General features: G+C 31.4%; 2 protein-coding genes across 4 annotated transcripts; both read left to right on the forward strand.

The window, feature by feature from the left end:
• Positions 1-4,229: 4,229 nt before the first annotated feature.
• Positions 4,230-8,274, forward strand: LOC115714050 (protein DA1-related 1). Of its 3 annotated transcripts, none has more exons than XM_030642574.2 (11): positions 4,230-4,968; positions 5,448-5,555; positions 5,664-5,754; positions 5,845-6,145; positions 6,274-6,394; positions 6,487-6,570; positions 6,660-6,992; positions 7,077-7,139; positions 7,238-7,356; positions 7,443-7,501; positions 7,604-8,274. In XM_030642574.2, exons 2-11 carry the CDS (start codon positions 5,463-5,465, stop codon positions 7,942-7,944), a joined length of 1,605 nt encoding a protein of 534 aa, XP_030498434.2. In that variant the 5' UTR covers positions 4,230-4,968; positions 5,448-5,462; the 3' UTR covers positions 7,945-8,274. The 3 variants fall into 3 exon arrangements, with proteins under 3 accessions (XP_030498434.2, XP_030498435.2, XP_060970535.1); XM_030642575.2 differs by having other exon boundaries at positions 4,356-4,964; XM_061114552.1 differs by lacking the exon at positions 4,230-4,968 and adding an exon at positions 5,126-5,251.
• A 6,033-nt stretch (positions 8,275-14,307) lies between these two features.
• On the forward strand, positions 14,308-16,657 carry LOC115714808 (pentatricopeptide repeat-containing protein At5g66631). Its single transcript, XM_030643568.2, has one exon. The coding sequence runs from the start codon at positions 14,587-14,589 to the stop codon at positions 16,537-16,539; it is 1,953 nt and encodes a 650-aa protein (XP_030499428.2). The 5' UTR covers positions 14,308-14,586; the 3' UTR covers positions 16,540-16,657.
• The last annotated feature ends 120 nt before the right edge of the window (positions 16,658-16,777 follow it).

Raw genomic sequence — 16,777 nt, forward strand, 5'->3', positions numbered from 1 at the left:
TAAGTTAAAACTAATAAAAATAATGATAAATGTATCTTTCAAATTTTCATATTCAACCAAATAAAATAATACTATTGACAAAAATAAAATAAAATATTATCAATGGTATTATTTTATTTTTTAATAAAGTATTATTTTTTTTATTATTTGTATTGGACTACTTTTAAAATGGGCTTGATTAGAATAAGAGTAGGCTAATGAATCATGATTAAGATATTGAGTGAGGGCTTTTGTGAATTGGACTTTAATAAATTGAGCAAAGTGAATTAATATATGTATATATCTATATATAAAAAATTTGATGTATATATTTGAGTGAGGGCTTTAACCCCCATATGGGCTAAAGTCCTTCCGTCCCTGCCTGCTTACGTCGCTCTCTGCAAAGCTTTTCGTGCCAGAGCGTCGAACTTGGAGCGTGTTCTTGAGTTCCTGACACTTGCTTCAATTTGGACATGGGAGAGATTTGCATATAAATTTTTAATATTAAGTTTTCATAATTTTTCATATAAAGTTTAGATTTAATAATTTTTATTAGTAAAAAATTTTATTTTTTGGATTTTTAATGGATGGAGTTTGGGTCTAATATTAGGAGGAAGAAGGAGTCGACTGAAAAAAAAGTTGACTGGAGAAGAAAGAAATAAAAAAAAAAAATTATATTATTTGTTTTGTTTTAAATTTATTTTTAATATTTTTTGAAATAATTAATAATTTACAACCATTCAAGAATTGACACCTACTTACAAAGTCAAATATAACAGACTTAATCATTAAACTTTCCATTTTTTTTCAATTAATTAATTAGTTTTAATAAATTTTAAATTCTAAAAGTTTGAATTTTAAATTTTAAACTTTCCATTAATTTTAGAGAAAAAAGACCTACTATAAAATACTCACATATATAATGTGGATAGAAGAAATTAATACTCGTTCCTACAATTGGATTTGTTTAGCTTGAATTTGATCAACTCTAAATAACTTCTATTATTTAATTTTTTTAAAAAAATAAATTGCTCTAAAAACTCTGAGCATGTGTATTTATTTATCTTTTTCAAAAATATAATATTATATTTTTTTTATAAAGCTTTAAAATAAATATTTTTTTATGAAAATAATATTATTTATTTAATTAAATTATATATAATATTTTTATTTTAGCTTTCGAAAATCAAAATACATAAGCATTTCTTGGTTTAACATTCTTGGTTTAACAGAATATACTTAAAAATAAAAGAATATTCTGTTAAATTTAACGATTAGGTTTGATCTCCCGTTAAAAAATAAACCAAATAATTAAACCCAAAAAATTAAACAATCTTTTAAATAAATAATCTTTTAAATATTAATAATCTCTTTTTAAATTAAAAAAATCATCTTAGCCACATATCTCTCTAACAAACTTATCTTGGGAGAATATTAATAATTTTTTTTATTTATTTTTTAAAAAAGAAAAATATAGATAAAATATTTAGAAAAGATAATATAAAAGAAGATTGATTGTGTTGGCTTAGAGATTTTTGGGCTTGGGCTTAAAAAAATAATAAAAAAAAAGATAAAATGGGCTGTAATTAGTATTTACCTTATATGTTTGTACTTATTTTTAGTTTTATTTTTAATTTTACCACCAAGAGGAGAAGGTTGAAAAATATTAGAATATGAAAATATTATTGGTGCTTATTAGTAATTTGCAAAGAATGTGAAAGTCTATAAATATATAGTTGTGTAGCTATTATTAGATATGAAATGAGATAATAGAACTTTTTTCAATTAGAAGATTAATGTACATTTTACTATTAATAACATACATTATTATAACACAACTATATTTTACTTACTAAATATACTGACACATATTTTATTTTTATAAAACAAATCGTTCAAATAATTATACTATTTTAATTATTAATTCAAATAAAAAACTAAAATATTAAATAAAACTAACACTACGTGGCTTGGCACGTAACAATCACCTAGTAACTAAGTATACGTGCTTTGCACGTAACATTTGTCTAGTATATGTATAAGTAAACAATTTTTAAAATTTTATAATAATGTATAATTTTATCATAATTATATATTTAATGTAAGTATTAAAATGTTCATCATATATAATAATTATAGTTATTATCAATTTTTCAAAGAAGAATAATTAGTGGAAGATAAATATCCACTTCTCCAGGGTGGTAGTTCGTTGTAGTGCATGTGAAGTTATTTATTTATTATTATAATTTGGCACACTCACTCACGCTTCATTAACAATTCTAACAACTTTCCAATAATAATTCTATAACAGGTTTCTTACCTCATACCAAGAATCATTAAGCCCTAAATAAGCATATATAATGGATATTGTGTATCAAATTAATGTTCATACAGCACATATTTTTTTTTTTTTTGAAAATATACAGCACATATTTTAGTATATATAATACAAGGAAAAAGCCTTATTAATTAGTCAACCCCAAAAATAAAAGAACAACTTATGAGTCCATGTGGCTTTTATCATATATCCAAGATTTGGTGAAAGATAATATATTCATTTACTATATAGGAATTAGTTTTGTCACCTCTTAATATATATTGAATATATATGGAGTAGCTAGTAGGCAATTGCAAGTGTGTATTTTTATTAGCATGATCATCACTTGATCAATAAACCCCAGCTAAAATTAAACTTCATGACCAAATATTAATGTAATTTTTTGTTTTTTTCTTTCACTCAATTAAGTATTGAATCTGAATAATAAGTCCTATATTAGTTTTTTTTAAAACCTTATCAGAACTTCAAAAATAAATAACAACAATTATACAATCAAACCACTAAAAAATTATGAACTGAGTCATTAATTACTTAATAATATATATTTAATAAAGTAAATATATTTTCTCCCAATAAAATCAGTTTTGTTAGAATAAATTAGATCTAATATTTTCCTAATACAAGTGCCACCTCATTATTATCTCTTTGATGACTAATTAAAAGCATCTCCAACATGACTTTAAAACACTAATGGCACGTTTACTATACAGTAATCAGAATCGGAATAAATTAATGGAGAAATGTAACGGAATAAATGAAAAATAATCGGAATCAATATTTGTAATATGTTGTTTACTAAAATTTTTTAGAAATGGAATAGTTGTGATTTATCTTGTTTACTTTACTAGGAAACGTAATCGGAATGCTTAAATTGACTAAATTGCCCTTTTGAGTTAAACTATATTATATGGTAGTTATTTTGCAAGACATATTTTAAAGGACAAAATTGTCATTATATATTTAATATTAAAAAATAAAATAAAAATAATAAAAATCCATTACCCTTAATGGCATTCCTTACAAAATTGGTGGGAGAAGTTCTCCCTTTCTTTTCTCCCTTATTCAATCAACTTCTCCCTTTCCCAGGCCCGGCCCTGGGCATAGGCGGGCTAGGCCTGTGCCTAGGGCCCACTCAGCCCAGGGGCCCAAAATTTTTTTTTTCTCTTTTAAAATTATACATTTTTTTTAACGATTTTGAAAAATACCACATTTTTTCTAACATAAGGGCCCAAAAAATTTTTTTTTCCCTATGACCCACTTTGTTTCAGGGTCGGCCCTGCCCTTTCCTAATTTTAATAATGCAAGTAAACAAATGTAAGGAAATGATTACCTTACTATTGATTCCCATTACTTATTAGTAAACATGCCATAAATATAGTGTAGTTTCATATTATATTTACTTTAATGGGATATTAAAATCATACTTATAAATAGTTTTATCTACACTGTCCCACCAAATTTAGTAGGGTACGGTAGACGACACTATTTTTTTTTTAAGTTTTTAATAATTAAATAATATTTTTAAGAGAAAAATTAAATAATTATATATATTTAGTATTAAAATATTCTTATTATAATAAAATAATAAAAATAATAGAATAATAGATAATATAATATTGGTGTAATTTTTAGTGTTGTGATTAGAATAAGAAAAAAAAATTAATGTTAAAATAGTAAATTTTTAGTGTGAATTTAGCACTAAATTTAAGTTTTACTATTAGAGATGGTTTAATGACAACTCATTTTAGTGCCCCAAACTATAAATATAACACGTTTTAAAAAAAAAAAACTATAAATATAACATATTTGGAGTGCTGTAAATATAAAATTAAAATCCTTTCGAAAAAAAATATAAAATTAAAATTTACATAATTATATATATATAAAAAAAATATGAGAAAAGGTTTGGGAATTTGGTATTTGATTTGTGAGATTAAAATAGAAGGGAGAAGAAGTCAAGTACTCCACGTGTCAAAGTGGGTCTGAATCTAAGTTTAAGCAGGACATAGAAGAGAGAATTATTCACTTCCACTAATGGTGAATGGTAACTGTAACTCAAATCAAAGGGATCACATTTCAGGAATTCTGTACTCTCTCTCTTCCCTTATGCAACTAGAATGGAAAGCTTTCATGGGGTTTTTGACATTTTGTGAAATGTGGTTGAAATTTGGTGGGAGGGTCCACATGAAAAAGTACAAAGAGTTAGAAACAAAGAAAGAAAATTCAACATAACAACACTCATCACTACTATTAGGGAGTACAACCTTCAAACTTTGGTTTGATTCCCTCTATCTTTTTTTTGTTGGCTTTTAAGGAAGGTGGAAAATTTCATATTCACTACTTCCCTTTTATAACTCAACTTTTATATATAAAGTCTCCATTGATTTTTGCAATTGATCTTATTCAATTTCTCACCTTTTTTCCCTTTTGGACGTGGATCCAAGTCCTTTCCTCTATTCACTCACTACTTTTCTTTCTTCATCTCTTTTCAATTCTTAATCTAAGTTTCTTTTCTGGGCATGGCGGAAAGATTCTTTCTTTGGGGTTTAATTATGGTTTGGTGATTATGCATTCATGGAATTTAGAGATTTTATCTGATCTGGGGATACATCAGATTCTTCTGCAGATTTATTATTAATCTATTATTGTAGGTGGGGTTTCTTTTCTGACTCTACTTGTTTTCTTTCTCTTGTTTCATTATATCTGCCTTATCAACTATTTATCTAGTTGGAAGATTGGGATATACCCCTGTGCTTTTATTTTTCCTTCTTTAATAACAATATTTAAGAGTATAGGTAGGTGGAACTTCTGCTTTTTTAAATATGTGGCTTTAATGTTATCTGAATGATTGATTCTAAAAGCATTCTTAAGAATCTCTGAGGTGGTGAAAGTTGTCATACCATATTAGAATCCTGGGTTTGAAGCACTTTTTTGGTATTGTATCTGGGTTATGTGATTGAGTGTGTTTTTTCTATTCTTGGTCTAGAAATTTGGTTCTGAAAGGCTATTAACAAATCTACTTTAATCTAATTCAGATACCCTTTTAACCATATTCTCTACATGACCATGTTATGTATGAACTCAATCCCATTTGACACTTAGCTAAAAATGTTTGTGACTTGATTTGCAGGAACAAGTTTGGATTATGGGTTGGCTGAACAAAATTCTTAAAGGTTCGAGTCACAAAACCTCACGTGGGCACTATCATGGAACCTATGAAGAGAACCATAATTCAGGGGTAAATGAATTCATGGATTTATTTCATTTTAATTTGGTTGGTTTTTGGCAATTTCTCTGAACTAAATCAATGGAAGCAATGCCGGTTACTATTCTTTGGTCTTTGCAGGATGAGTTGTCAGATTTTGACAAAGAGGAAATTGCACTTGCACTTACTCTATCCCTTTCGGAACAAGATTATAAAGGGAAAAAAGTAGCTGGTAAGTAACACATGATGGGAGATAAGATAGTATTTGATTGTGTACTAAATTTTATAAGATTATTATGCTCATGACAATTGCTACTTTCAGAACCTGAATCCGAATCCGAGTCTGAATCAGAACTCGAGGAGGTTGAATGTATTGCTACAATGCAGTCAGATGAAGATGAAGTTGAAGAACCAGTTCAGGTTATACTTCAATCAGATGAAGATGAAGATGAAGAACCGGCTAAAGTTGAGGAAGACGAAGAACTGCTTTCAAGTGTTCAATTAGAGGAAGATGAACAGCTTGCCAGGGCTATTCAAGAAAGCCTGAGCATGGAGTCTCCTCCCCATCATGACAACGGCAGCTTATTTCTGCCTCATCCTTTCTTGTTTTCATCTGGCTACAGGTAAACACAGTCGCCTTACTACTGTTATAAGCCAATGTCTCAAGTCCCCATGTTCTTAGTTCCTTTTGCAAATTGAGATTGTAGTTTATGCAATTGAATTATAACCATCAATGGCATATGGCTTGCAGGATTTGTGCTGGCTGCAATGCTGCGATCGGTAATGGAAGGTATTTGAGTTGTATGAATGGCGTTTGGCATCCAGAATGCTTTCGCTGCCACGCTTGTAATCAGGCCATTACTGATCATGAGGTCCGAATTGCCATGTCTTTGCCTAACTCATGGAATTTTCATTTGACTTATACAAACCAGTTAATTCTTTTCTATTTTGTTTCTTTCGACAGTATTCTATGTCTAACAACCATCCTTATCACAAATCATGTTACAAGGAGAGGCATCATCCAAGATGTGATGTTTGCAATAGCTTTGTAAGTTTCTTGTTTGTATAGTTATTAATCAACCTCTTACATCTTTTGGTGTTTCATTTATAATGAATTTGTTCTTATTATTGCTGCAGATACCAACCAACTCAGCAGGTTTGATTGAGTACAGGGCACATCCATTCTGGCGCCAAAAGTACTGTCCTGCCCATGAGCGCGATGGAACTCCTCGGTGTTGTAGCTGTGAAAGAATGGAGCCAAGGGACACAAAATATTTGTTACTTGATGATGGTCGTAAGCTGTGTCTAGAGTGTCTAGACTCTGCGATTATGGACACTCATGAATGCCAACCGCTTTATCTCGAGATACAAGATTTCTATGAAGGTTTGAATATGAAAGTGGAGCAGCAAATTCCAATGCTCTTGGTGGAGAGGCAAGCTCTAAATGAGGCCATGGAGGGAGAAAAGAATGTAATTGCAAGAATGCATTGAACTTTGATTCTATAACAAACAGTTAACACTCTTTCTTACCTAACCTTTCTCATTTGTGAGCAGGGTCATCATCATTTGCCAGAGACAAGAGGACTTTGCTTATCAGAAGAACAGACTGTTACAACAGTAAGAGCATATTCCTTCCCCGATTTTCATCTTTTTTACCATGACTAGGCGCGCTTACATAGGATGATATCTTCTTAACTTTCTTTCTATACTAACAGATATTGAAGAGGCCTAAGATTGGTGCGGGGTACCGGATCATAGACATGATAACCGAGCCTTTTAAGCTAGTTCGTCGATGTGAAGTGACAGCAATTCTTGTCTTGTATGGCCTCCCTAGGTAATACTTTACATATCTTTTAATGAAAAATACACAAGTCTTTTTAAGTAGAATTTTCAGTTCAATGGTCTAAAACTTGTACACAGGTTGTTGACAGGGTCAATTTTAGCTCATGAGATGATGCATGCTTGGCTCAGACTTAAAGGTTTTCGCTTGTACTATAATCATTATTGTCCAATGTCAATCTCTGTATGTTTTGGAACTTGTGCTTTTACTAATAGTAGCTATGATGTGTCTTCTTTGACAGGTTATCCTAATTTAAGTCCAGAAGTTGAAGAAGGTATTTGCCAAGTCTTGGGACACATGTGGTTGGATTCAGAGATGTATTCGGGGTTGGGGAACGATGTTGTTATTGACGCCTCTTCATCATCGTCGTCATCTTCAACTCCTCCTGGATCTAGTTCATCCAAGAAGGGGAAGAGATCAGATTTTGAGAAGAAATTTGGTGAATTTTTCAAACACCAAATCGAGTCGGATTCATCAACAGCATACGGCGAAGGATTTAGGAAAGGTAACGAAGCAGTGCTCAAGTATGGCCTAAGGAGTACACTTGACCATATCAAGATGACAGGAAGCTTTCCAATTTGACTTGCACAGAAATATATCTAAATCTATATATGTATAATCAATTATTTGTCAACTAAGTTGAAATAGTACTTTGGCCTTTATGATATTTTAGTGAATAGGATTAGAAAAGTCTAAATCCCATTAAAGCTTATACCTCATAAGATAGAATAAACGACTCAAAAAATGGTCGATTCCATATATGAAGGAAACCCTTTGTAATGTCTTCAGATCAGAACTGTTTGCAGTTGCAGTACCACATAGTATTTATTACACTCACATAATACTTTTGAGATGTTTAAAAGAAATTGTACACAATATGAATATGGAATGAGAAATGGCTTGTTTTATAAATAACATTTTCTAATTTTGAATTATTTCATGAATGGTATAATATAATCTAATATCATTTATTAGAGAAGTATATAAAACCATTTACTTTGGTAAGTATTAATTGTCCAAGTTATATAAAAATATTTTTTAAAATAATACAAAATAATACTTGAAATCAATTTTCGTAATATTTTTTTAATATAATCAAGCAGAAGATAGTTTCTAATCCAAACATATATGTAAAAAATGTAATAACTTAGTCATAATACTTTCTAATTAATTTATTATTATGTTCCCTTTTCATTAACAATTCACTAAGGTTTGTTTGGTACGTCGTATTGTAATGTATTGTATTGCATTGTATTAGTATTATTTAATACAATACAATGTTTGGTATTGACTTGTATTAATTGATTGTGTAAAGTTATAATATATTTTTAATACACTCGATCCCAACACCAACTACGGGTCTGGGTCCCGGGGGTTTGGGTCCGGGTCCGGGGTCCAGGTTCGGGGTCGGGATCCGAGTCCAGGTCCGGGGTCCGGGTCGGGGTTCGGGTCCAGGTCCGGGGTCCGGGTCTGGGTCTAGGTTCGAGTCGGGGTCCGGGTTTTAGGGTTCGAGTTCGGGTCCGGGTCTGATCCGAGTCCGGGTTTGGGTTTGGGATCCGGGTCTGGGTCTGGGTTCGAGTCCGGGGTCTGGGTCGGGGATTCGGGTCCGGGGTCCGGGTCGGGGTTCGGGGTTCGGCGTCCGGGTCCGGGTCCGAGGTCCAGGCCGAGGTCCCGGGTTCGGGTCTGGGTCCGGGTCCGGGTCGAAGATTGGTGTTGACCCCAAATTCTTTGTAAATATTGTAATACAAGCTAATACGGACCATTTATTATGTATTAAATTATACAACATACATTGTATTAAAAAATTTGGTCGTAATAATTAATACAAGGGTAAATGGCGGCAAAATCCCCAATACTTTCGTTTTAGTTTCATTAAACCCCCACAACCCAAATTTCTGCGGGTAAACCCCAATACTCGGGTTCTGTTAGCAATTTAATACTTCCGTCCAAATTTAGCTGTTAACTGCCAGGTTGGATTGTCCACGTGGACACAATATACACGTGGCACAATTTTATTGGTCTACCTAAAAAATTATTAAAAAAAAAATTAATTTAAAATTAAAAAAAATTATAAATAAAAAATTAAATAATTTTTTTTTCTTTCTTTCATTTTTCCTTTTTTTCTTTTTCTTTCTTTTTTCTTTTCTTTTTTTTTTTGTTTTTTTCTTTTTCTTTCGTTTGAAACAAACCCTCTCTCTTTACATCACTCTCTCTCGATCTCCTTTCTCTCGATCTCCTCTATGTTTTTTTTTCTGTTTTTTTCTTTTTCTTTCGTCAAAAACAAACACAAACCCTCTCTCTCTCTACATCACTCTCTCTCGATCTCCTCTCTCTTTCTCGTTTTCAATCTAGGGTTTTCAAAACCCCCTTGGGCGGCCACCAAAGTTCTCCACCCTCACGAGCCTCGCCTGACACCAAGGAGGAGATCGACAGATCTCCGATCTCACGAGCCCCATCGCAGAACCCCACACCTCACGAGCCTCGTGTTCAGTAAGCCCTCTCTCTCGCCCTTGCGATTTTCTTTCTCCGTTAGTTGCGATTTTATTTCTCTTTAATCTGAAGTCTCTTTGATGTGTTTAGATCTGGATGTGGGGTTTTGTTTGGATCTGAAAAGAGGTTTCGGTGATGGTTTTGGTGTGTAGATGTGGTTTTGGTGGTGTGGGCAGTTCTGTTGAGGTGGGCAGATGTGGTGGTCTGGGTGGAGGAAGGGTGGTCTGGGCGGAGTAAGGGTGGTTGTGGTGTGGGCGGTGGTCTGGGCAGAGTGATAGAGCGAGAGTGATGGTTGAGATTGAGAGAGGTGGGGATCGAGTGCTGAGAGAGAGGGGGATCGAGAAAGACTGTTTGCAAGAAAGAAAAGAAAAAAAGAAAGAAAAAGAAAAAGAAAGAAAAAAAAATTATTTAATTTTTTATTTATAATTTTTTTTTTAATTTTCAAATAATTTTTTTTTATTTTTTTTTAAAATAATTTTTTAGGTGGACCAATAAAATTGTGCCACGTGTATATTGTGTCCACGTAGACAATCCAACCTGACAGTTAACAGCTAAATTTGGACGAAAGTGTTAAATTGCTAACAGAACCCGAGTATTGGGGGTTTACCCGCAGAAATTTGGGTTGTGGGGGTTTAATGAAACTAAAACGAAAGTATTGGGAGTTTTGCCGCCATTTACCCTTAATACAATACATTGCTTAATCCAAACATAGTGTTATTTATCATTTAATACAATACGACCCTTATACGGCGTACCAAACGAGCCCTAAGAGTATTATTTTGTACCATTTTAAAAAAAAATAAAAATTTGAATTGTTAATTGTTAAGTCAATAGTGATGCCTAAAACCACTTAAAGTACCATATCGTTTTAAGTGCAATTAAAAATGTGATTCTATATAATTTTAAGTTAATAATTATTATAAAATATCGCTAATTATTTGCATAGCATTACATTTTATGTTGGTTCTGCTTACATGAGGAAAAGGTAATTCATGAGCATTGCATTCTTTCAGAGGATGGTGTTCTTGGTTGGGCTCTTGACTATGCTTTTTGCTATCAGGAAGCCAACATTTCGAAGCCTTGTTGTGCCGATCGGGCTGAATCTCTTTCTATGGGCAGTCTTCAAGCTCTACAGGTTAGACAACGCCTGTCTTTGGTCATTTGAAGCTTAACATTGATGATGACCTAGCCGTAGGAGATAGAATGGCTGGTTGTAGTGTTGTGATAACGAACCATTCTGGTCATTGCTTGGCATCAACGGTAGCCCTTGTTCAAGCATTGGTCTTGCCTCCGACTGTTATAATGGTCTTTTCCTTTGCAGAAGGTTGGGGTTCAATGTTATTGAAGTTGAGTCTGATTGTAACAGAGTGTGCATTGCTTTGACTACTAAAAACACTCTCTTAGTTGAGTTTGGGTTTGTTTTAGTTGATATCTTATCTATTTGTAATAGCTTGACTGTATTTGGTTTCAAATATTGTAATCCATAGCACATGATTTTGCTAAATTGGCCCTTACGTTTGATAATGTTATGTAGTGCTATAAACATGAGAATGAGAATGGTAATTGTAATATGAATGGTAATGTAATGGAATTAAAATTGTAATAAAAATGGTATTATGATGTTTGGTGTGGCTCTGTAATGAGATTATAATCAAATAAAATAAGTTGTATATTGACAAAAATATCCTTAATTTTATTCTTTTTAATATTTAAAATTTTAAAAAAATAATAAAAAAGAGCAAAAGAGATATTTTCTAAGAATGTAATCATCATTACATTAGTTTTAGAGAAATTTACACTCCGCGACGAATTTTTGAAATTAATACTATGATTACCATTTTCTTTTTTATTTCAGTTATAATACCTTCTCATTTTAATTTTTTACATTACGTGTATACAGTCCAAAAATTAAGCAGCACATTAATACAAATACACTAATTGTGTTGTTCTTTTCTTTCCGTTTGTTTGTTTTTGTTTTTGCTAATTTTTTTATTTATTAATATGAAACACACAAACAATAAAAGTTTTCTTTAATATTATAAAAACTTTCTCTCTTCTTTTTTTTTTTCTTTTTTTTTTAAAAAAAAAGAATTTAAAAATTTTTTTTAGTCACACTAATAATTATTTAAGCTAAAAAATTATACCATCATTATCTACATTTTTAATACGATCGTTTTAACATATGAAAAACACATATTTTTTCTTTTACTATTATCAAACAAAATGATCAAAATTAAAAGTAACATTTTAGTTTCTTTTTCACTTAGTTTACTAAAAAAAAAGTAAATTTTCAAATATAATAAAATTTAATATACCAATTATAATATAGTACGTTACTATTTTCTTTTATAATTATTTCATATTTAAAAGTTACTAAATCATATTTTAATTTTATAAAATACTTTTCACAAGTTTTTAAAATAACTTATAAGAAAACATAATAGTACCAAATTTTTCACTTAAACAAAATTCAATGTACCAACTAATTTCATGAGTTACTAAAAAGTATTTTATATTTACTAGATAATATTTTACATAAATTTATTTTACAGAACAATTTCAATAAATGTCTAAAAAAAAGAGTAACCTCTATATTTTAATTTACATAAGTTTTTTTTTAGAGTAATTTTAATACATTTTTAAAAAGTATACACACTCATCTCAATTTTTTTTTACATCACACCGTTAGTTGGTTGAGCTCAAGAGTAGTATCATCAATACCTACTTTTTCAAGATCATCATTTTAATATATAGAAATCATATATTTTTTTGTTGAATCCAGAAAAAATGATCGAAATCAAAAATAACATTTTAGTTTCTTTTATATTTTGTTAACGAAAAAGTAATCAAACTATAAAATTAAACAAACTTTAATAGATTATAAATTATTTTCTAATTTCATATTTAAAAGTTACCTTGTAGTATTCTAAATAAGTTTATTTTATTGAAACTGTTTTGATAAATTCCTAAAAGAACTTATAAAGAAACCAAATAGTATCTTAATCAATATTAGAATTGTTAATATTAAAAAAATTGACTCTACTAATTTTGATATTAAGTATACTTTATCATAACTCTGTAATTTTATCATATATATTTAAAGGTAGCGAAAGTTACTAAAAGAATGTGAAACTATCTTAAATAACAATACATGGTAACTTTTAAATATGAAAATAATAACTAATAATAAAATATAATAATTTGTGTAGTTAGTTGGTTAATTTTACTTATATTACCAGTTTATTTAGTCTTTGGTTAAAAGAAATGGTAGTGATGTCTAACCATTACGTATGAGGTGCCTGCTATATATTGCAATTAAATATTGGGTTTTAAAGATTTTAATTTAATAATTTTTGTAAAATATCACTAATCATTAACAAAAAAGTTACCTCACGGTGGTATTGGTATTACTGATGCTTAATATCAATGCTAAAATATATAGATATAAATAAATAAAAAATTATACTTTTTATTTGGATCATTTTTTTTATGATAGTAAATATTTATGTTTTTCACATATTAAAATGGTTGTATCAAAAAGTAAGTTGCGACAGTATTTTTTAAAACTAAAATAAAATAATTAGTATTTTTTTTATTTAGTGTAACTAATATTTTTTTTTTTTTTGGAAAGATGAATAGGAAAGAGAATATATATGTACTTAATAAAAAGACAAAAAAGGAGAAAAAAAAAAGAATTCAGCAAAAAAAAAAACTTGAAACTGAAAAGGGAGGGTCAGTTCGGTGGGCTTTATTTTTTGAGGTTCGGTATAAATGTCTTGATAATTGTGTATTATTTTTTCTGATACTATTTGTATAATTATTTTACAATATCCGTATAAAACTAAAAAATCCCCTTAGTTTTATGATGTAATGAGAATTACAATACATAGTGTAATGACCATTATAATGTAAAGTCATTACAAATGTTTAAAAATAAAAGCAAACAATATAATGGTAATAATGATTCCATTACAATTCTTATTACAATAAACCAACCATGCCATAATAATAATAATAATAATAATAATAATAATAATAATAATAATAAGGGTAAATACCATTTTGGACCCTCTGTTTTACAAAAGTTACCAATTGGACCCTGTGTTTTGTTAAATGAAAAAATGGACCCTGTATTTTCTAAAATAGTACAAATAGGACTCTGAATTGATTTTTTGTCAAAATAAAGTTTAATTATAATCCGATCGAAAAGTGTTATGACAAAACTGTTTATATTTTTTTGTATCTGTTCGTATTAAGCATTGTCTTCAAGTTGGTTGTATTAAAAAAAAAAGTTGTTAAAAATTAAGCTCAGGGTCCTATTTTTACTATTTTAGAAAATACAGGATCCATTTTATCATTTAACAAAACACAGGGTCCAATCTGTAACTTTTGCAAAACACAGGGTTCAAAATGGTATTTACACTAATAATAATAATAATAATAATAATCTATTTGCAAAGCATAAGTGGAAAGCATAGCTCCTTATTCGTGGACACTGCGAAAGCTGCACTGCACAGCTATTGCCCGCAACTCATATATATACTCCATATTCAGACTCTCATTTATGTTCATAGGCCCAAATCCAACAACTGATGCTCTTCCAATGGCGGTAAAAGCAATTATAGCATCCGAAGCCATAACTGGCTTATGTATTTGATCTGACTGTTCTCATTTTCTTTCGGGTGCACACCAAGTGTTTGATGTTTTGACTGCGTGACACTCCTGCTAGTATTCATGGCAATGCGTTATGCTCAACTCCCTCGCTTGTTTAGCAACATCAACTACTTTAACCAGCAGACTCGCTATTACGCCCGAGACCCATTTCCGAATAAGGTCTCACACTACCTATACCGTGCCAAACTCATTGATTCTATCCGGCTAGCTCTCCGGTCTAACCCTTCGAAGAACTCGCTTGAACCACTCTTAAGTGATCGTGTTCTTGACTCTTTTGTTGTTACTCACGCCCTCAGGTCTGCTCCTTCGGCTGACTCTGCTCTGTCCTTCATTGACTCTCTCGAGAGGCTTCAACAGTTTTCACATAACCAGAATACGTTGCATTCATTGGCTACAGTCTTGGCCAAGTCCCGCAGAAGTGTGGAACTCAAGTCTTTGATAAACTCTATTAAAGATGGAAACTTTGGTTATGTACGTATAAGTTTTATGAATCTTATGCAATGGTATGCTGCTGTTGGAGATTTGGAGTCTGTCCTTCAGGTTTGGGATGAGTATAGAGTTTCTAATGATAAAGTGTGTACAGAGTCCTATAACATTGTTATGCGGCTCTATGCTCAAATGGGTGATGACTCTGAAGCTGTGAAGGTTTTCTATAGGTTGGTTGATGAAGGGGCCATTCCTAATTGTAGAACATACACTATCATGATTGAGCATCTTGTGAATTCTGGGATGTTGTGTTCAGCAATGGAGGTTTTCAAGGTGTTGCCTTTGATGAGGATCAAACGTACTTTGAACCAGTATTCACTTTTGGCAGAAGGGTTTACTGGTGTCAAACAATTTGATAAGGTAAAGACTTTACTTGAGGAAATGCAGGTTGATGGAATATTACCTGGTCGAGCTATGAATTTGTCGTTAGAACGCATGAAAGAGGCGGGTTTTGTCGAGGAGACTGAGAAATTTCTTAAGGAAATGCTTCCGAACAAGCAAATCAAGAATATCGAGTGTTGTGTGGAGAGTAGTGATGAGGATGAGGACGATGGAAGTGAGGACTCTAGTCTTGTTGTTGGGGGTGATAGTGTTGAGGTTCAGTTAAAGCCTTGGATAGATCCCAGAGCTTTGGCTAGTGCCTTACAAAAATGGAACCCTGAGGAGGTAAAGGCTTTAGAGGAAGCGAAATTTGTGTGGACAAGTAGATTATTTTGCAAGATTCTTAGGAATATCAATTCACCAGAGACGGCTTGGAAATTCTTCTGTTGGGTTGCTTGTCAACCGGGATTTACTCATGATATTTACACAGTACAAAGGACAATGACCCTTTTAGCTCGCCATGGATGTGCTGAATTGGTTGATAAACTTATATTTAAAATAAGGAAGGAAGGTATGAGACTACCCTTCTGTACAATCAGATTAATCATTGACTTTTACGGCATCTCGAAGAATGCTGATGCTGCTTTGAAGGTCTTTCATGATCATAGAGATTTATGTGGAACCATATCAAAGTTCAACATGTTGCTTTTATATTCATCTCTCTTGCGGACATTGACTAAATGTAGGAGGAATTCTGATGCGTTGGATGTACTGGAGGAGATGATCTTGCAAGAGATTTGTCCCGATATTCAGACATTCTCTGGGTTGATGCATCACTTTGCAGTACATGGTGATATCAAAACAGTACAGAAACTTTTTCAGATGGTTAAGCAGAGTGGAATTAAGCCAGACGCTTATATGTTCAAAGTACTAATCCAAGCTTATTGCAAGTGTGAAAGAGCTGCTCTCGCTTGGAGAGTTTTCGAAGACATGAGAAACTTAAATTTGACCCCAGACTTTCCCACAAAGGAGCTGCTTGTACAGAGCCTTTGGAAAGAAGGCAAGCGAAGAGAGGCTGCCGCTGTAGAAGAGAATTGTGAGGAAATAAGTGATGTCCTTCCACTTAGATTGCGTGGTCACATTTGGACGGTGAGCTCTGCTGATTTCACTAGAGTTTTTGACATTTACTCCAAAAGCTTTGCATAAACAATGATTGACATGGTAACAAACGTATTTTAAGGTTCTTATATATTATAATTTTATGTGTTATTATCTATTGAAGCAGAAGATTGATAATGGAAGATACATGTCGAAGTTGTCACTCTTTTGTTGTGTGTTGTGTGTAAAATTTTCCATCATATTTTTTGGTACACCTCAGCATCTAACTACTCTCCTATCATTATAAAAAACTTAGAACTGTTATGTCATCAGTAACCAATAATTT

Source organism: Cannabis sativa, chromosome 4 (genome assembly GCF_029168945.1).
Source record: "Cannabis sativa cultivar Pink pepper isolate KNU-18-1 chromosome 4, ASM2916894v1, whole genome shotgun sequence".
Lineage (NCBI taxonomy): Eukaryota > Viridiplantae > Streptophyta > Magnoliopsida > Rosales > Cannabaceae > Cannabis > Cannabis sativa.

Coding starts and splice junctions, on each gene's coding strand:
- LOC115714050 (XM_030642574.2), top strand. CDS start 5,463: ATGGGTTGGCTGAACAAAATTCTTAAAGGTTCGAGTCACAAAACCTCA. Junction 6,146..6,273: donor TTGTTTTCATCTGGCTACAG/GTAAACACAGTC, acceptor TATGGCTTGCAG/GATTTGTGCTGGCTGCAATG. Junction 6,993..7,076: donor CCATGGAGGGAGAAAAGAAT/GTAATTGCAAGA, acceptor ATTTGTGAGCAG/GGTCATCATCATTTGCCAGA.
- LOC115714808 (XM_030643568.2), top strand. CDS start 14,587: ATGGCAATGCGTTATGCTCAACTCCCTCGCTTGTTTAGCAACATCAAC.